Source organism: Ranitomeya variabilis, chromosome 2, assembly GCF_051348905.1.
Source record: "Ranitomeya variabilis isolate aRanVar5 chromosome 2, aRanVar5.hap1, whole genome shotgun sequence".
NCBI classification, from domain to species: Eukaryota; Metazoa; Chordata; class Amphibia; order Anura; family Dendrobatidae; genus Ranitomeya; species Ranitomeya variabilis.
In genome coordinates, this window is record NC_135233.1 from 212,305,225 (window position 1) to 212,327,339 (window position 22,115).

Sequence of the window (22,115 nt, forward strand, 5' to 3'; positions counted from 1 at the left end):
AACAGAGCCTGATATTCAAAGAAAGAAAGAAGGGTTTGCTTCCAATGGCCACCACAAGTAAAGTGTATAGAAGTAAGAGAGGACTACAATATTTGTCAGAGAAGAAAACATTTATCTTCTACATATGTTTGACCAGGATAAGAAAACCATGGCAGCTTTAAAGAAAAAATAAAACATATGTTCATAACTTAAGTTTGGTATTGCAATTTTGCCCCATTCAAATTAATAGAACAAAACATGATGGTAAAGCAGAGAGCCAGAAAGTCAGAGAGCAAAAGAAAATTGGGAGTCATTATATATCATTTTTTTTAGCAATTTTTATCTTTTCTGTCCACCCTAATCTTTCGCAGTGTCACCCCAGATGTGACCTCCTAAAAATCAATTTAGCTAAAAATGAATATGCTCAAATTTTCCTAAAATTTTGAGTCATGGAAGACAAAGAATTTTTTAAAGGCTTTAGCAATCGACATGCGACCCTTATGATTGTGATCAACTTGATCATGAAGGAGTTCAGTTTCTACACAAATAGATGACCAAAAGCGATTTTCTTGTGACCACTAAAGGATATAAAGACTTAATGGAGGAGGAGCAGGAAGAGTAAGAAAAGCAGTAAATGAAGACTCTCACCTACCATCGAAACCTTTAAAAAGAACATGAAGACCTACCTCTTCCAACAAGCCTACAACCTGCAGTAACCACCAAACCGCTGTCGACCAGCTCTATCCTCACCTATTGTATCCTCACCCATCCCTTGTAGATTGTGAGCCCTCATGGGCAGGGTCCTCTCTCCTCATGTACCAGTCGTGATTTGTATTGTTTGAGATTATTGTACTTGTTTTTACTATGTATACCCCTCCTCACATATAAAGCGCCATGGAATAAATAATAATAATAATGATGATGGGGATTGATGACAACCACCTAGCAGTGGCTCTACATATTAATATGGTCTTGCTTACCAGAAAAGCGATAACAAGGAAAAGGACAACTTGAACCTTGCTCATCCTGCTCGTCAGTTTGCTTTCTCGACATGAGCAGGTGATGTTGCTTCATGTGCTGACAGTGATGTAGTTCCTGGTTGATGTGTGCCAGGATGTATTTGGCTAACTTAATAACAGAAAAGACTACACACTGCAATAGTCCTCTGGCAATGTGGAATAGAATTCCCACACCTAAGATTCCCACACATGGAAATTACCACTACCATCACCAGAGATTTCAAGCATTGTTGTTGAGCCTCCAGCACAAACCATAATCCCAACATCATCTGCGCCCAAGCTTGCCGCATAAAACTCGCACTAATCCTCTGATGACATCACATCCTTGGAACCCCGATTAGGCTCCCAATCATTGTCAGCATTATCTTTGACTCTGCTCACAGTTGTCTCTATGCGGACATTAGACTAAGCTCCTTGCTCTCCATCCTCACTCTTGCCTTCTAGATTTGTCCTGGCGTAGAGTTTTACAACCACTGCCAGTGCCCCTACCAAGAAGCTTGCAGGTCCAGCAACAAAAGCAGACATCTGAAACATCATCTCCTTCATCTACTCTAGCCCCATGTAATATGAGTACAAAGGCTGACTGTTCATGTTCTACAATAAATCAACTAGAAGAAGTTGTTCTGGTGAAATATTTTCCTTAGTCTTTAGAATGCTGTAAGTTAGGAGACTAAGTGGCAAAACAGAAACAGGTGACACAGAATTGAAATTTTGCTATGGCGGTAGAGGAGGTGGAAGAAGCGGAACACTGACTCAAGCTGATAGTGTCGTTGTCAGAGATAACATCAGCGACCCATGACTGAGACAAGTGATGAGACACATTCTATGATGCCCTACACTTCATCCCAACTAAAATGCTTGGCAGAGGCAAAGGAGGGCAAGTGTGACCTTAATTTGGTACTACTACTACTGATGGGCAGGCTGCTGTAGTATTGTTCTTTGGGGGGGGTTTCACACTGCATCTGTTATCATAGTCACTTTTTTGTTTATAACATCTACAATTTGGACACGCACATAATGTTTCCAACATTGGAAAAATATGGAATCAGCCCAGAATGCTTGGTAGGGTACACATTATGGTCAATAAAGTTAATGCAACACCAGCCTGCCCAAAATATCAGTGTGGCGTGTACTTGTCTCTAATTAGCAAAATTAATCAGGATTGCCAAAATAAATCTGGTTTTGTTTTTTCATTCAAAATGATGCCAGTATGGCGTTGAAACGCGTTTTGAATTAAAAAAAAAACCTTTCTCATCATGTCTGAAGAATTGATTTACTTCAGGAGTACAGCCCATCTACGTGTTCATCCGACCGGATCCAAAATAAACCTGAACAGTTAAAGGTCTTAATTTAGTGTAATTAAATTTTTCAGATTTTTAGTTAAGCAGATTAATTCCCCAAGCCCAAAAAGGATGTCATAACAAATGGGAGGAGTTGGGTACACGGCTTTCAAATGCAGCAACAGCCCAACATATAGTTGTGGTGTTTATGGTTGCCAAATTGGGCAAGTGAAACATGTATGGAAAACGTTAACATTTTTATGTACCATTTAAATATATACAATTTTTTACAAATTTTCTATACCCCCTTGACAAAAAATATAGTACGCACAGAAAAGGTGCTGCAAAAGCCAACAGTATTATTGTATATTTGCTAAATTGGACTAGTAAAACAGGTAGGCAAAAATTAAAATGCATCCTTTTTTTTATAATGGTTAAAAAAAATAACACCCCCACCTCAAGCCTTTATCAGAAAAAAATAAGTTAGAAGAAACGTTAGATATCATCACATCCCAAAAGCAAGTGCCTGGATAAGAAGACTGTATTCGGCTGTTGTATTGGACTATTATAAGTGTGCAAAAAGTATTAATAAAATTGCTAAAATATGTATACTTCCTGATTTAGGCAGTTATATTTCAATTTCTAGAATGTTGAAAGTTTTTTTTTTGTCTGGCCTCTACAAACAAAAAATAAAATTTATTTTGTATTTTGATTTTGACCTTTGAGCCTTATACAGACAACACTTCAGTATGAAAACTAGCACTCTCGGGTATTAAACAGATATACCGGTATTTTTATTTTTGTTTTTGTGGTTTATCAGAAGTTTAAAAAATTATGTTAAGGTGCTGTAGTACAGTATGACATGGATCATAGTCACACTGACTCTGCAGGTTCTGCACCTCCCTAATACTTGAATCTGTGTGATCTTATTCAGTCTGAGACTACCACTCCAATATTCTAGTATTCAGTGCTTCAATAGTATGCCACACTCTTATTAATCCCTGTCTATGTAGAATTCTAAAATGGCTATTGCTTTCTCTGCTCATCTATTTTATAGTGCCTGATCGACAGTGTTAGACCATGTGAAGTAATACATAAATACATAGTAACATAGTAACATAGTTAGTAAGGCTGAAAAAAGACATTTGTCCGTCCAGTTCAGCCTATATTCCATCATAATAAATCCCCAGATCTACGTCCTTCTACAGAACCTAATAATTGTATGATACAATATTGTTCTGCTCCAGGAAGACATCCAGGCCTCTCTTGAACCCCTCGACTGAGTTCGCCATCACCACCTCCTCAGGCAAGCAATTCCAGATTCTCACTGCCCTAACAGTAAAGAATCCTCTTCTATGTTGGTGGAAAAACCTTCTCTCCTCCAGACGCAAAGAATGCCCCCTTGTGCCTGTCACCTTCCTTGGTATAAACAGATCCTCAGCAAGATATTTGTATTGTCCCCTTATATACTTATACATGGTTATTAGATCGCCCCTCAGCCGTCTTTTTTCTAGACTAAATAATCCTAATTTCGCTAATCTATCTGGGTATTGTAATTCTCCCATCCCCTTTATTAATTTTGTTGCCCTCCTTTGTACTCTCTCTAGTTCCATTATATCCTTCCTGAGCACCGGTGCCCAAAACTGGACACAGTACTCCATGTGCGGTCTAACTAGGGATTTGTACAGAGGCAGTATAATGCTCTCATCATGTGTATCCAGACCTCTTTTAATGCACCCCATGATCCTGTTTGCCTTGGCAGCATACATACAAGACTTTATAAGGAAGGCTGTGCCTGACATCATGTTAGCATTGTGATTTATTTTTTGGGGAACTACAGGAAATGTCAGACCTCTGTAGCTGCAAACAAAGGTTTCTGTACTAAATATATGCTGCTTTTCTTCTATTGTATCAAATACAGTACATATTTCATGCAATAAAATGCTAATTAATTATGTACAAATCATACAGTGTGATTTTCTGAATTTTATTTTTAGATTCTGTCTCTTACAGTTGAAGTGTACCTATGATAAAAATTACTAGAGTTGAGCGAATATGTTCGGATTTGGTCGCTGAATCTGATTTTGCCATATTCGAACATTAGTCGTGCCGAATGTATGTTTGATGACCAGTTCTGAACATATTCGGTAATTTCTGCTCCCATTGACTCTAATAACGTTCGGCTGTGTTCCACGAAAATTGCAAAACAATATGCCGATCTTATTCGGAACCGAACCAGAACAAATTCGCTGAACTCTAAAAATTACAGACCTCTCCGTTCTTTGCAGGAGGGAAAACTTGCAAAGTCAGCAGAGTATAAAATACTTATTTTCCCCACCATTTTGTTATAATTGTAATCCCAATTGCAGAACTACTGTACTGTGGGCAGTGCTGGGTAGAGTCTGTCTGAGACCCCATTTACCAGAGCATAAGACATATATATATATATATATATATATATATATATATATATATATATATATATATATATATATATATATACTGTATATATATTCGAGTATAAGCCGAGAATTTAAGCCCATTTTTTTTAGGCTGAAATTGCCCCTCTCGGCTTATACTCGAGTCATTCCCAGGGGTCGGCAGGGGAGGGGGAGCGGCAGCTGTCTAATAATACTCAGCTGCTCCTGGCGCGGTCCCTGCAGGTCCCTGGTTCTCTGGGCGCTGACAGCTTCTTCCTGTATTGAGCGGTCACATGGTACCGCTCATTACAGTAATGAATATGGACCCGACTCCACTCCCATAGTGGTTGAGCCGCATATTCATTACTGTAATGAGCGGTACCATGTGACCGCTCAATACAGGAAGAAGCTGTCAGCGCCCGGAGAACCAGGGACCTGCAGGGACCGCGCCAGGAGCAGCTGAGTATAACGGGGGCATATTCACCTGTCCAACGTTCCACCGTCGGCGCCACTCTGTCTTCTGCGTCCTCTGCAGTGACGCTCAGGTCAGAGGGCGCGATGACGCAATTAGTGTGCACGCCGCCCTCTGCCTGAACTTCAGTGCGGAGGATGCGGAAGACACAGCGGCGCTCAGCAGTGGAACTGGAAAGGTGAGTATAGCAAGTGCTGGGGACCTGAGTGACGAGAGGTGAGTATGTGATTTTTTTTATTTTTTTTTATCGCAGCAACAGCAAATGGGGAAAATATCTCTATGGAGCATCTTATGGGGCCATAATCAACATTTGTGCAGCATTATATGGGGGAAAATATCTCTATGGAGCATCTTATGGGGCCATAATCAGCATTTGTGCAGCATTATATGGGGGAAAATATCTCTATGGAGCATCTTATGGGGCCATAATCAGCATTTGTGCAGAATTATATGGGGAAAATGTGTCTATGGAGCATCTTATGGGGCCATAATCAGCATTTGTGCGGCACTATATGGGGCAAATATCTCTATGGAGCATCTTATGGGGCCATAATCAGCATTTGTGCAGCATTATATGGGGCAAATATCTATATGGAGCATCTTATGGGGCCATAATCAGCATTTGTGCAGCATTATATGGGGCAAATGTCTGTATGGAGCATCTTATGGGGTCATAATCACCATTTGTGCAGCATTATATGGGGCAAATGTGTCTATGGAGCATCTTATGGGGCCATAATCAACATTTGTGCAGCATTATATGAGCCATTTTTTAATATGGAGCATCTTATGGGCCCATCATAAACTGTATGGAGCATTATATGGGACGTATTTTGTATGGAGCATCTTATGGGGCCATCATGAACTGTATGGAGCATTATATGGGGCTCCTGATTCAATATGGATATTCAAAAACACTTAACCTACTGATGTCTCAATTAATTTTACTTTTATTGGTATCTATTTTTACTTTTGACATTTACCGGTAGCTGCTGCATTTTCCACCCTAGGCTTATACTCGAGTAATTAAGTTTTGCCAGTTTTTTGTGGCAAAATTAGGGGGGTCGGCTTATACTCGAGTATATATGGTATATATTTAAACAAAATGAGCAAAAAGTGACATATGGTATAAATATAGATAAGTATGTATATAATACTGTAAATATGTGTAGATAATTTGCATATGTCTGTCGATTTATGCTATATGCTACTATTTTCTCATTTTGTGTGTGTATATCTATATAGTAACCAAAATGGAAAAAAAATGATCATGTGGTATACATAGAGATGCATATATATGTATAAAATATGTACATGTAATGTTGCAGTATATATTAGTACTACGGTGCTTTGAAAAGGTATTCATACCCCGTGAACTTTTATACTTTTTTCACATTACACCAACAAACTTAAGGCTATGTGCACACGTTGCGGTTTTTGCTGCGGATCCGCAGTGGATTTGACGCTGCGGATTTGACGCTGCGGATCTGCAGCAGTTTTCCATGCGGTGTACAGTACAATGTTAACCTATGGAAAACAAAAACCGCAGTGCACATGCTGCGGAAAATTCTGCGCGGAAACGCTGTGGAAAAAAAGAAGTAGCATGTCACTTCTTTCTGCGGATTCCGCAGCGGTTTTCAACCTGCACCAATAGGAAAGTGCAGTTGAAAACCCGCAGAGGAATCCGCAGAAGAAACCGCGTGAAAATCCGCAGTGAAAACCGCAGTGGTTTTGCACTGCGGATTTTCCAAATCCGCTGCGGAAAAATCCACAGCAAAATCCGCAACGTGTGCACATACCCTCAATGTATTTTATGTGATATACCAACCAAAAGTAGCAATTAGTTGCTTTGTGGGCAGATTCTCCCACCTGAGCTGTGGATCTCTGCAGCTCCTCCAGGCATCTTGGCAACTTTATCCCTGACCTGTCTGGTGTGTTCCTTCTTTTTGATTATGCTGTTTACTTTTCTTCACTTTTTATCCCTGGTCTGGTGTGTTTCTTTTTGTTTTCATGATGTTGTTTGATTTCTAATATTCTCAAACAAACCTTTGAACAGCTGTAGTTATACTAAGAATAAAGTACACACAGGTGGACTCAATTTATATGACTTCTGGAGACAATTGGTCACTCAGGATTTTATTTAGGGTTATCAAACTACAGGGGCTGAATACAAATCCATCTCACAGTTTTCAGATTTATATTTTTTAAGTAATTAGAAAACCATGTATCATTTCCTTCGACACATTACAAACGCTTGTTCCTTTGTGTTGGTATATCACATAAAATCCCAATGAAATACATTTAAGTTTGTGGATGTAAAGTGAAAAAAAAAAATGTGTAAAAGCTCATGGGGTATGAATACTTTTTCAAGGCACTTCATTTTTTTTTTATTTTAAAGACAATAAAAAATGTAAAATAACTTTTCACTGAGCAGTGTCTTACCTTCCAGGCGCATTCCTACATTTAGACACTTTTGAAAACGGCAGTATGGACACCTCTTTCTTTGAGTTTTGTCTATCTTACAGGTTTGGTTTTCTGTACAGGTGTACTGCTTGTTATTTTGGACAGTCCTCTTGAAGAAGCCCTACATTTTACAAAAGCATAAAACCAATCAGGTATAAAAGGAAAAAAAAAGGCATTTTATATCAAAGCAAAATAAAATCAAGAATTGATCAAAAATGTCTAAAACATGAGATAGCACAAATTATAGGAGATAAATTAGGGGGATTCTGGTCATAAGAGGGATGAAGATTGGAGAGACGCATACTACCGACAATTCATAGGAAGTCAATAGAGTTTTGGCATCTCTTTGGAGTATGTGAAGAAACCTATGTAAATGTGGGAAGAACAAGATTGCTTAGAAATTCACAATGAAGAGTGTATGATTGAAACTGCAGGAGTTTTCCCATTCAACTGTCCCACATTAATTTAATGTGTATTCTTGGTGAGATCTATGTCCGGCCCATAGATCTTATCAGCTCATTTATATATTAAGAAAAGACATGGATTTCTCTGTAATAAGATTTCGGATTGCAGATATCAAGGTGTCATTTTATTCCGCTTCCTATGACCTGCATGCTCATATGGACGGCTCAGGAGGGTTGATCTGATTGACAGATTCCCTTTAAGTCTTTAGGGACTAGGTTCTCGACCGGTAGCATTTGTGCCCTAGGAGAATTCAACATGTGCTAAGTTGGACTTTTAAGAAGTGCAGCACAATTATAATTATTAAGATTGCTAAAACCAATGTCTACCTTTGTTAAAGAAAATCACAAGTGGGCAGTCCAACTCGGTGAATGACAGTCTTCCCTCATGCAGAGATAGCTGTCAATCACCTAAGTAGGACCGCCCACTGGACTCTTACGTATAAATGCCAGATATTTCAATTTATACCAAAACCTGTATACTGTGTCGTAACTTGAAGCTTATGAGCCCCTATGCAAAAGCTCCAGCGGGGCCCCCATTTATTGCAAATCTATAATCGTGATGGTCTTTTTATATAGGGCCAAAGAGACCTTTTGGACCCTATGCTCCAGGGCCCAGGTGCGATTGCAACCCCTGCACCTATTATAGTTACACTATTGCCCATATATCATTCTGCTCAGCTAATCATTCTCTATACCATGAGCTCCACAAATCAGGCTGCACATACTTAAGACAGCTGTCACATTATATGTTGACTAGCTGGGCTAAGGTGTTATCTGGGCATGCTCATGCGCTAACCGAGTGACTTGAATACTATATAAGAGTCCCTGCGCCTGCATGTCTCGTGTCTGTTTGACAGTCGCAACACATGCTGTGATTGTCTAACAAACTGGAAATCCCTACATGTGTTGCAGCTGTCAAACGGCCATGAGACATGCAGCCGCCGGGACTCAAACATAATATTCGAGCACGACGAAGTCACTTGGTTATCACACAAGCATGCTTGGATAACGCCTTACCTTGATTAACTGCCCCCCACACACACACATAGCATCATTGCTGAATAATGTTCACACAGTCCCTCACACAGTATGATGCTTCTCCACACACAGCGTGGTGATCCCCATAGCTCCTCTACAGAGTATGATGGCCCTACAGTCACCATACATAATATGATGATCTCCACAGCTCCTCTACAGAATTATCATCCCACACAGTATGATGGCCCTACAGTCACCATACACAGTGTGAGGCTTCTGCATACACAGTATGATGATCTCCACAGCTCCTCTACAGAGTATCATCCCACACAGTATCATGGCCCTACAGTCACCATACACAGTATGAGGCTTCTCCATACACAGTATGATGATCTCCACAGCTCCTCTACAGAGTTTCATCCCTCACAGTATCATGGCCCTACAGTCACCATACACGGTATGATGGTCCACAGCCCTCCTAAATGGTATGATGGCCCTCACACAGTATAATGTCCCCAGAATCCCCCACAAGTGTCTGACATTAAAAACAAATAACAAACTACTCAACTTGTCCCATTCTCCTTATGCGTTCCTCTGGTCTGTGCTATGTGTGGACTGAGGTCTCGCACAGCAGGCACAGTGTGCTGACCTCCTCGCACCTGCTGCATTGAGCATAGAGTCTGAAAGATGGAAGTTGTAGCCAGTCCCTCCCTTCTCCACGATTATATGCAACAGTATCTGCATCCTAGGGATGCACATATAATGCTGAAATAGTAATACCTGGCAGGGGGTAACGATATTGGCCACACAACTATTTTGAGCACTTTGGCTGTCCCAGTCCTTGGGCTGGACAGGAATAGCCAAAAGGCTAGATGTGGCCTTTTGAGTCTGTTCTAGATTATAGTAAAGGTACAGATGGGCAAAATAATAAGCTCTGTTATGATCATTACATTAGGTATTTGTGCATTTATATAGGACAGCAAAAAAACTGAATGCATTATCCTCAAAAAGTGATATTTAATTCAACAGCTAGAGTCACTATTCCTGTGTTATTTCTACATACAGTGGGGGTACTAAGTATTTGATCCCTTGCTGATTTTGTAAGTTTGCCCACTGACAAAGACATGAACAGTCTATAATTTTAAGGGTAGGTTAATTTTAACATTGGGAGATAGAATATTAAAAATAAAATCCAGAAAATCACATTGTATAAATTATATACATTTATTTGCATTTTGCAGAGAGAAATAAGCATTTGATCCCCTACCAACCATTAAGAGTTCTGGCTCCCACAGACCAATTAGACACTCCTAATCAACTCGTTACCTGCACTAAAGACAGCTTTCTTACATAGTCACCTTTACAAAAGACTCCTGTCCACAAACTCAATTAATCAGTCAGACTCTAACCTCTACAACATGGGCAAGACCAAAGAGCTTTCTAAGGATGTCAGGGACAAGATCATAGACCTGCACAAAGCTGGAATGGGCTACAAAACCATAAGTAAGACGCTGGGTGAGAAGTAGACAACTGTTGGTGCAATAGTAAGAAGATGGAAGAAATACAAAATGACTATCAATCAATATTGATCTGGGGTACCATGCAAAATCTCACGTTTTGGGGTATCCTTGATCATGAGGAAGGTGAGAGATCAGCCTAAAACTACACAGGGGGAACTTGTTAATGATCTCAAGGCAGCTGGGACCACAGTCACCAAGAAAACCATTTGTAACACATTAAGTCATTAAGGTTTAAAATCCTGTAGTGTCCGCAAGGTCCCCCTGCTCAAGAAGGCACATGTGCAGGCCCATCTGAAATTTGCCAGTGAACACCTGGATGATTCTGTTAGTGATTGGGTGAAGGTGTTGTGGTCAGATGAGGCAAAAATTGAGCTCTTTGGCATTAGCTCAACTCACTGTGTTTGGAGGAAGAGAAATGCTGCCTATGATCCAAAGAACACAGTCCCCACTGTCAAGCATGGAGGTGGAAACATTATATTTTGGGGGTGTTTCTCTGCTAAGGGCACAAGACTACTTCACTGCATCAATGGGAGAATGGATGGAGCCATGTACCGTAATATCCTGAGTGACAACCTACTTCTCTTCGCCAGGACATTAAAAACGGGTTATGGCTGGGTCCTCCAGCAAGACAATGACCCAAATTTTACAGCCAAGCCAACAAAGGAGTGGCTCAAAAAGAAGCATATTAAGGTCATGGAGTGGCATAGCCAGTGTCCAGACCTTAATCCCATAGAAAACCTATGGAGGGAGTTGAAGCTCCGAGTTGCCAAGCGAAAGCCACAAAATCTTAATGATTTAGAGATGATCTGCAAAAAGAAGTGGATCAAATTTCTTCCTGACATGTGCGCAAACCTCATCATCAACTACAAAAAAAATCTGACTGCTGTGCTTGCCAACAAGTATTAAGTCTTGTTTTCCAGAGGGATCAAATACTTATTTCTCACTGCAAAATGCAAATCTAATATATAAAGCTGAATGTGTGTGTGTGTGTATGTATGTATGTATGTATGTATGTCCGGGATTGGCATCTGAACCGTAGCAGCTACAGCCACAAAATTTTGCACAGTCACACGTCTGGACCCCGAGAGCGTCATAGGCTATGTTGTGAGGTGAAATTTTAACCCCGCGCTTTCCAATTCACCAAACAATTTTGCCCCTATCTACATAATGGGGAAAAAGTGAAAGGAAAAGTGTTGGAGGCGTCGCAGCTACAGGCACAAAATTTTGCACAGTCACACGTCTGGACCCTGAGAGCGTCAAAGCTATATTGTGAGGTGAAATTTTAACCCCGCGCTTTCCAAGTCACCAAACAATTTTGCCCCTATCTACATAATGGGGAAAAAATGAAAGGAAAAGTGTTGGAGGCAAATTAACAGCTGCCAGATGTGAACAAGGGGGACTTAAAGAATGACAGCGATGGCACCAAAGAGTATATACTGTACAGTTGCTAAGGTGGGGCCCCAACATGGGATAATCACACCACCACGGGGATATGAACACACACACAAAATGCGCCACACACTACCACGTGCTCGAACACATATACCACCCTCAGTGCACATTTCACCACACATACACCAACCTCGCCACATAAAAGTAGAAACACAAAAGTCGCCGCTCAAAACTCGCCACGCGCAAAACTCTCCACATGCAAAACTCGCCACACGTGCAAAACTCGCCACACGCAAAACTTGCACACGCAGAAAAATTGCCACACGCAGAAAAATTGCCACATGCACAAAAGTTGCAACACATGCAAAAGTTGCCTCACACAAAACTTGCACATACTCAAAAGGCACCACACATAAAACTCGCCACGCGCAAAACTCGCCATGCGCAAAACTTGCTGCACACAACTTGCTACACTAACCTGTCACATGCAACTCGACACACAAAAAGTTGCTACACGCATGTCGCCACACAAAACTCATCTCACAAAAGTCCCTACATGCATGTCGCCACACGCAACTCAACACACACAACTTGACACACGAAACTCGCCCTAAAACACACACAAGTCTGGTATCCTTCAAAAATAAAAATCTGATTAATAAGCAGACAAACTACAAGAGCAACAAATGTACCATATAGGAATCCGGCAGCTGTCAGTCACATGACCAGTCTATTATGTGTATGTGTGAGCTAATATATACTGCCAGGGGGTGGGCTTACTGTTGGCTGGGGATTTATCAGGCTGCCATTTTAGCTTACAAATACTGAGGTAAAAATACTGACCAAATAACGTGTGAACGAGGGCTAATACAGGAGGAGATGGCATACAGCTATATACTATATACAGGAGATGACACACAGGTATATACTATTTACAGGGGAGATGACACACAGGTATATACTATATACAGGAGGAGATGACACACAGATATATACTATATACAGGAGAGATGACACACAGGTATATACTATATAGAGGAGGAGATGACATACAGGTACATACTACATACACGAGGAGATGACATACAGGTATATACTATATACAGGAGGAGATGACACACAGGTATATACTATATACAGGAGCAGATTACCTACAGGTATATAGTATATACAGGAGGAGATGACACAGGTATATGCTATGTATAGGAGGAGATGACATACAGGTATATACTATATACAGGAGATGACACACAGATATATACTATATATAGGTGAGATGACACACAGGTATATACTATATACAGGAGATTACATACAGGTATATCTAATATATAAAGCTGAATGTGTGTATGTATGTATGTGTGTATGTCCGGGATTGGCATCTGTACCGTCGCAGCTACAGCCACAAAATTTTGCACAGTCACACGTCTGGACCCCGAGAGCGTCATAGGCTATGTTGTGAGGTGAAATTTTAACCCCGCGCGTTCCAATTCACCAAACAATTTTGCTCCTATCTACATAATGGGGAAAAAGTGAAGGGAAAAGTGTTGGAGGAAAATTGACAGCTGCCAGATGTGAACAATGAGGACTTAAAGAATGAGAGCGATGGCGACAAAGAGTATATACCGTACAGTTGCTAAGGTGGGGCCCCGACATGGGATACTCACCACACACGGGGATATGAACACAAACACAAAATGCGCCACACACTACCACGTGCTTGAACACATATACCACCCTCAGCACACATTTCACCACACACACACACCAACCTCGCCACATAAAAGTCGAAACACAAAAGTCACCACTCAAAACTCGCTACATGCAAAACTCGCCATATGCAAAACTAGGCTCACGCAAAACTCGCCACACGTGCAAAACTCACCTCATGGAAAACTCACCTCATGCAAAACTTGCACACACAGAAAAATTGCCACATGTACAAAAGTTGCACCACATGCAAAAGTTGCCTCACACAAAACTTGCACATACTCAAAATGCACCACACATAAAACTCGCCACGCGCAAAACTCGCCATGCACAAATCTTGCTGCACACAACTTGCTACACTAACCTGTCACATGCAACTCAACACACAAAATGTTGCTACACGCATGTCGCCACACAAAACTCATCTCACAAAAGTCGCTACATGCATGTCGCCACACGCAACTCAACACACACAACTTGACACATAAAACTCGCCCTAAAACACACACAAGTCTGGTATTGTCCTTCAAAAATAAAAATCTGATTAATAAGCAAACTACAAGAGCAACAAATGTACCATATAGGAAATACGGCAGCTGTCAGTCACATGACCTGTCTATTATGTGTATGTGTGAGCTAATATATACTGCCAGGGGGGAGGGCTTCCTGTTGGCTGGGGATTTATCAGGCTGCCAATAGCAACCAATCACAGCTCAGCTTCTATTTTGCTACAGTTAATTAACCTGAGCTCTGATTGGTTAATATAGGCAACAAAGACATTCTCAGTATAACAAAGCTAATATATGTTGTGAAATGCTTCTATTTGCTTAGTTTTTGCCTTTTAATAATTACATTTCTATCTATTTGTTTTGTGGTTTTTGTGTGCAGAATAAATTTTTGTTAACACATTCTATTTTGCTAACAGCAGTCATTAACCCGGGCGAAGCCGGGTAGTACAGCTAGTAAATGTATATAATTTATACAATGTGATTTCCTGGGCTTTATTTTTGATATTCTATCTCTCAATGTTAAAATTAACCTACCCTTAAAGTTATAGACTGTTCATGTCTTTGTCAGTGGGCAAACATAGAAAATCAGCAAGGGATCAAATACTTATTTCCACCACTATAAGTTCAACTGATCACTGGAGAAAATAGGCTACATATACCACAGAAGTGATTAAAATCATTTACAGTTAACACTTTTAAATCCACTTAGAATATAGCTCAGGAGAAAAGAGACAAGAATCATAGAAGTATTCACTGTTAGTTCATTCTGCAGTCACATATCACTGCGATACATAGAGGCTGCAGGAGCCAAACAGTCCAAAATATTTAATAAAGTTCTATAGCAAAAACTGTTTGTTTTTTTATCGAACATACTTGCATTTAGGGGTGGTTTAGGGATTAAAATATCTGTTTGTCTATTGAACATAAATACTACCTACTATATACTACACTCTATATCTGGGGTGGTTTAGGGATTAAAATATCTGATTGCCTATCGGACATAAATACTACCTATACTACACTCTTTATTAGTGATGGTTTGATGACTAAAATATCTGATTGATTGTCTAGTGGGCATAAATACTTCCTATACTACACTCTATATCTGGGGTGGTTTAGGGATTAAAATATCTAATTGTCTGTTGAAGATAAACACTACATGTACTGCATTGTATAATAGGGGAGGCTTAGGGATATAAAGGACAGCCGTGGACAAGTGAGGCGCCATACCATTTAACATTAGGGTGCCAACCTCTGCTGGCAGGTAGGGACTCATGTAGGGAGCAATAGGGTGTGATTACACTTATCTCCTGGTGAAGATTTTAGAGTATTTATTGGAATACAATCTTTTCAATAGATAATGCGTATAGGATTTACACCCACTGATATTTGATGATAATGAGAGTTCACAAAGATTTTTAACTTAGTAACATTAAAAGTTATATTTCAGGGGTCTATACTCTTTTTTTTCTGGTTTACAAGATAAGTTGGGCCTCGCTCATTACACAATTTTTGCTTTTGTAGCCTGTCAGTTGATTCATGATGCCCGATCCACAGGTAGCATATATCAGAGCCTAGCTGCATGATTGCTGGCAGGTATGTAACAAAGAAGCATTTAAGAGAAAACACAGTTTAAAGATCGAGCCAGGGAGCATAGGTAGAGACGAGATTAATCCGGCTACTATCTGCACCACTCTAGTTGATTGACAGGTCTCTCCCGATGTTCGCACATGGGAGAAAGCGGTCAATTGAGTTGAGCAGTGAAGAAAGAAGGTGGCCATGATGGGTTTTTAAATTCTGTTTTTTTCTGAAATGCTGGAGCAGTCGTGCAGCCAGACTCTAATTCATGCTGCCCATGGTTTGGATGGCAAGGATCGACTGCCAGATTCCCTTTAAGAGAAATTACACAAAGCCCTTGTACATGGGGTAATAACATTGTTAAAGGTAGAGAAACATTTCAATAATTTTCCAAATTATCCAGCACAAGTAGCAATTATTCTGCTGAGTTACGGATGTGTTGGATGAAAACAGATTTGTATAGGTTTATAGCCACAATATTTCTTCTCCTCCTTCCCTTCATTGTGTTGCATTCTTGACATGACTGCACACAATATCTTTGTATCCGCTCTAAGCCTCCCAATAATGGTGTACATGCTAGCTATACAGAAGTCCACATTCACACAATGCCATTTCATTCAGCGCGCTCGCTACAAATTTCTCTGTGGATTCTCTCCGTCAACATTGTTTCAAATTCTTAAAATACGCTTGGCACAAACAATGGATCGCTTTGTTTTGGCAATGACAGGACAACATTCCTCCAATGCGGAGAACTTGCGATTGGAAACTGTTATTACTGGATGGTCAGGATTTTTTTTTTTTTTCATACAGTGCAAATTCTGCATGGTGCAATAAAGGCTTTCTCCTGTACTGCCTTAAACAATTGAATCCAATTTGACTGGTATATTTGTAGGGGGAGAGGTGCTGGGTATGATTGCTGGGTGCTTTGTGGAGGGAGGGTGCCAACAAGACACCCTGTCCTGAACAGGACATTTATGTACAGAGCTAAAACAATTAACGGAATCTTTATTATGTAAAGGAAAACGTTGAATGACGTTGCTTCATTATGCAAGTGTCGAAAGTGCGTTGTGTACTTCATGGCTGTGTCAGTATTGAAAATGGATTTTTCTCTGTTTTTTCATCTACCATCATCACTATGTGCACACGTCCTAAGTGTTATTAACTCATTCATTCTGGTAACTGGGCTGTACCCTTTCTAGTGGACAAGCAATTTTAATATCATTCACATACATCCAATATAACACTTGGTCAACTGGGTCACATACACTTATTAGAAACAGTATTAAATATATATATATATATATATATATATATATATATATATATATATATATATATATATATATTTGTATGAATGTGTGTGTATGTGTAAATATATATATATTATTTCATTTTTTTGCTTAAGGACTGCTTTTATTTACATAATTTTAGATTATAATAAAGGTACAGATTTGCAAAATGACAATGTTCGCTATATTTCAAGTCATGATCTTCATAACATTAGCTATTTGTGCTTTTACATAGGAAGCCCCCCTGATGAATCAAGGTGCGAAACACGGATCGGGTGCATTTTTCTCAAACTGGTGAGGTTCTCTTTATACCACTGTGCATTTGCATCATTTTTTGTACCTTTACTTTACTCTTTTATGACATCTGTGTTTTCCCTTTATTTGTGGTCCATCTATAATATATTATTATTATTTACAATTATTGGATTTTTTGCGGTATCCGTTTTCAATATTTTTGACTATGTCTATACTGTGTGCATTTTTGCTTCCTTGTATTTATCAGTGGATGATGTCATTGCTCACTGGTTCCTAGTTCTTCTGTTACACTTTGTGGTTTTTTTTAACCTTTTTTAAAGTGGATTTAAATGAATAACTACCTTTTTTTGCAAATATTGTCCCTCCGCACTACTTTTATGCAGGTTTTTGCAGTACTATACTTAATGGCAATTTACTTGATGGTCATCATGCAAATATATTTGTAGGGCAACAAGAAAATATAATATATAATGCATTCATGATCTTTAAATCACTGACTAGTCCTGGAATATATGTATATATTAGTTAAACGGACCACTGCACTAAATTAGCTATATAGAACAACTAGTAACCACTCCAGAATGCACATATAAAGCAAAGGACAAATTCAGCTCCGCTACACCTCTGTTCTCTAGTCATATCATGTTTACTAATATATATGTGTGTGTATGTATGTATATATATATATATATACTGTATATATATACACATACACACACACACATACACACATACACGTGTGTGTGTATATATATATATATATATATATACACACACTCACATATATGTGTGTGTGTATATATATATATATATATATATATATATATATATATATATAATACATATACATACTCATTGGTACTGCATTGTTGTCACCCCTGAACATACTGAACAATGCAATATAATATAATAATATATGTTATATATATACAATACCAAAATATAATGCTGCATTGAAAAAAACATCTAGTAATTAAACCTAGTGAAATGTTGGCATTGAAGCATGGACATGAGCAGAGAGGTCAGAGTCCAGGTCAAGGATTACATAGATCTGCAATACAAAGAGTCTTCTATTATACATATGTCTTTAATTGTGACACTATATTATCAGCCTGATATGTGCACTTTAGATTGTACACTGAAGTAATATCCAGTAATTGTACTATAACTAATGCAATAGACAAAGCTTTTTCATTTGCTGTATCAATATTAGGTATTTTGCTGGAGTATAAGCTTTATTTACCTGGGTAATTTAGCTGTAAGATGAGCTGTATAATAATGGCATCATAATATTATAGATAGCACTGATTGACCTGATTTCCTTTCTCTTTTATTATATGACATATCTTCAGTATATTCTTCAGTAATGCATATGTATCAAGGTATCACTGTTCTTTTAGAACTTTCCTCACCCTAGGTTTACTATTGATCATATCAATGTATTAATGGATGATCTTATTGATCATCTAGATGACATCTACAACAGACACAATGTTCAGATCTGGCTTTTTGTTTTGTTTTTTGTTTTGTTTTTATTACAAAAAAAAGTCATTTACTGAAGAATTTAAAAAAAAAGAACCTTTGTAATTGCATCTATCACAGGAACATGATCCTATCCATAGCATTGTGTGATGAGATGAATTCCTTGTCATGATAAATATATATTAAGTATGTTCTATTAGGTAAATAGACCAACTAGTTGTGTTTAGTAAATTTCTTTCCTGAAAATGTTTTTTTTTGTTTTGTTTTTTGTTTTTTTTGCATTAATGCTAAATTCACCTAAAATGTGCTTAAATTAACGTCAATGATAGAAGTTAAAAAGAATGGATAGAACTTAGCTGACTGTTACTCTTATTGTCTATATAGTTACATATTCTTTTTCTTGAAATATCATATGCTTTAGAAAGCAAGCGCAGCTGCAGATTCATTAGTGTCCTTGAAAAAGTAAAGTACAGGTATAGCAACTGTCTTCAGAGTCTGATGATGGAACAGTCTTGTGACACCAGTTGTTATATTTACTAATATAGATTTCCAATTTCCTTCTGAAATCTGTGAATATATTGGGCACTGTATATAATAGTTTTACTCCTGTCCCCCTGTTAAAGCACTGTATTCATTACTATACCTATGTGAAACCAATGAGTAAACTGAGATCTTTATATATCAATAATTATAATAATATTTTTATTATGCTCACCCATGTAAAATAAATGGCTGCACTGAGCATTGTATATAATAACAATAATTAATGTATTTCTAGAACTCCTGTGAAATCGGTTAATCAACTGGTCACTGTACATGTGTACATACATAGCAGTGCTGTTTTCTCACCCCCTAGAAAATCAATGGATACACTGAGCACTGTGTATATATTGTACTACCATAGTCTATGGGAAAGCAACAATGGACTGGCCATTGTCACTGTATTACTGTCTCCCCTGTCAATTACCTTAGTGGAATCAGTGCACATTCTGAGCACTGTACATAATAATACTGCATTATTAATATATATATATATATATATATATATATATATATATATATATATATAATGAATACTGTACTACTACTATCACTTCAGAACATGCTGAGCATTGTATATAATAGTACTGCATTGTTGTCACCCCTGAACATACTGAGCATCATATAATATATATACATGCTTATGCAAATACATGCAAACACACGCACATGTATATATATATATATATATATATATATATATATATATATATACATTTATTTCATTTTTTTTTGCTATATTTTATTTTTAATACTGTGCTACTGTCTCCCCTGATTATTTTGATCATTGAATATAATAGTGCCATCACATCTGAGAAATCAGTTAATATTATGGGCATTGCATTCTGTTACTGCTATCAGTCCTGTGAATTCAATGACTGCACAGAGCTCTGTATGTAATAATGCTACATTGCTATCTGCTCTGTGAAATGAATTGAATATACTGAGCACTGCATGTAATAATTCTGCATTTTTACCATCTCTGAGAACGTCATGAATTTATTCAGCATTTTACATAATCGTGTATTACTTTCACCCTTGTGAATTCAGTGCATTTGCAAAGTACTCTGAAATCAATACTTTGACACTGGACCTAAGCATTCCTATTATGTATTACATGGCCCCTGTGAGATCAGTCCATAGACTACTGTTTATGGCATTACTACTCTTTACACAATATCCATTCAATACATTAATCACTATATAAAAATACTGTATTATGTGCACAGGGAATTCAGTTAAATAATTATCATTGTATGTAATGATACTGCATTATTATTACTGCTGAACATACTGAGCATTATTTGTCATATAATATTTCTACTCCCCTAAACATGAGCTCTGTGTTTAATAATATTGATATATTAATATAAAATATAGTGAGCACTGTATATAATATATTTATATACTGGGCACTGCATATAGTAACACTGTATTGCCATGACTCCTCCTGAATATACTATGAAATGCTACAGCTGGATTAATATCCCCACCAAATAGACAGGGTAGTTATAATAATACTATATTACTATAACCCAATAATGTACTGAGAATTTTATATAATATAGTACCGTATTGACCCCCCCCCCCCCCAATATGCAGGGTATTGTAATGAATGCAGTATATTGACACCCCCCCTAAACAAACAGGGCATTGTTATAATAGTGCAATATTGCCATCCCCTCTGAATGTACAGCGTTTTATTATAATGCAGTATATTACCATCACCCCCCCTCCCCCCCATATACAGGGTATTGTTATTATAGTACTGTATTGCAACCCCCTGGATAAATAGGGTGTTGTTATAATAACATTATACTGACATCCTCCCTGAATATTCAGGGTCTTGTTAGAATAGCAGCATATTACTGTCACCCCCGGATATACAGGGTATTGTTATAATAGCATTATATTACTATCTCCCCGGATATACAGGGTATTGTTATAATAGCAGGATATGGCCATTCCCTCCTGTATACACTGGGTCTTGTATAGAATAGTGCTATGTTACTATCACCCTCGGTTATACAGGGTATTGTTATAATAACAGTATATTACTATCACCCCTGGGTACATAGGGTATTGTTATAATTACAGTATATTACTATCACCCCCGGGTATATAAGGTATTGCTATGATAACAGTATATTACTATCACCGCCGGATACAAAGGGTATTGTTGTAATAGCAGTATATGGCCATTCCCTCCTGAATACACAGGATCTTGTATAGAATAGTGCTATATTACTATCACCCCCGGATACACAGGGTATTGTTATAATAACAGTATATTACTATCACCCCTGGGTGCATAGGGTATTGTTATAATTACAGTATATTACTATCACCCCCGGGTATATAAGGTATTTCTATGATAACAGTATATTACTATCACCCCCGGATACACAGGGTATTACTATGATAACAGTATATTACTATCACCCCAGGGTATACAAGGTATTGCTATGATAACAGTATATTATTATCACCCCCGGGTATATAAGGTATTGCTATGATAACAGTATATTACTATCACCCCGGATACACAGGGTATTTCTATGATAACAGTATATTACTATCACCCCCGGATACACAGGGTATTGCTATGATAACAGTATATTACTATCACCCCCGGATACACAGGGTATTGCTATGATCAGTATATTACTATCACCCCGGGTATATAAGGTATTGCTATGATAACAGTATATTACTATCATCCCCGAGTATATAAGGTATTGCTATGATAACAGTATATTATTATC

General features: G+C 38.3%; 1 protein-coding gene across 2 annotated transcripts in view; it reads right to left on the minus strand.

Annotated features, from left to right (window-relative positions):
• NR5A1 (nuclear receptor subfamily 5 group A member 1) overlaps positions 1-22,115 on the minus strand; it is a 311,739-nt gene that overhangs the window by 149,184 nt on the left and 140,440 nt on the right. For both annotated transcript variants that reach the window (XM_077283563.1, XM_077283562.1), the window contains exon 3: positions 7,613-7,754. In XM_077283563.1, coding sequence (XP_077139678.1) covers positions 7,613-7,754 — 142 coding nt within the window. The remainder of the gene's footprint in view (positions 1-7,612; positions 7,755-22,115) is intronic.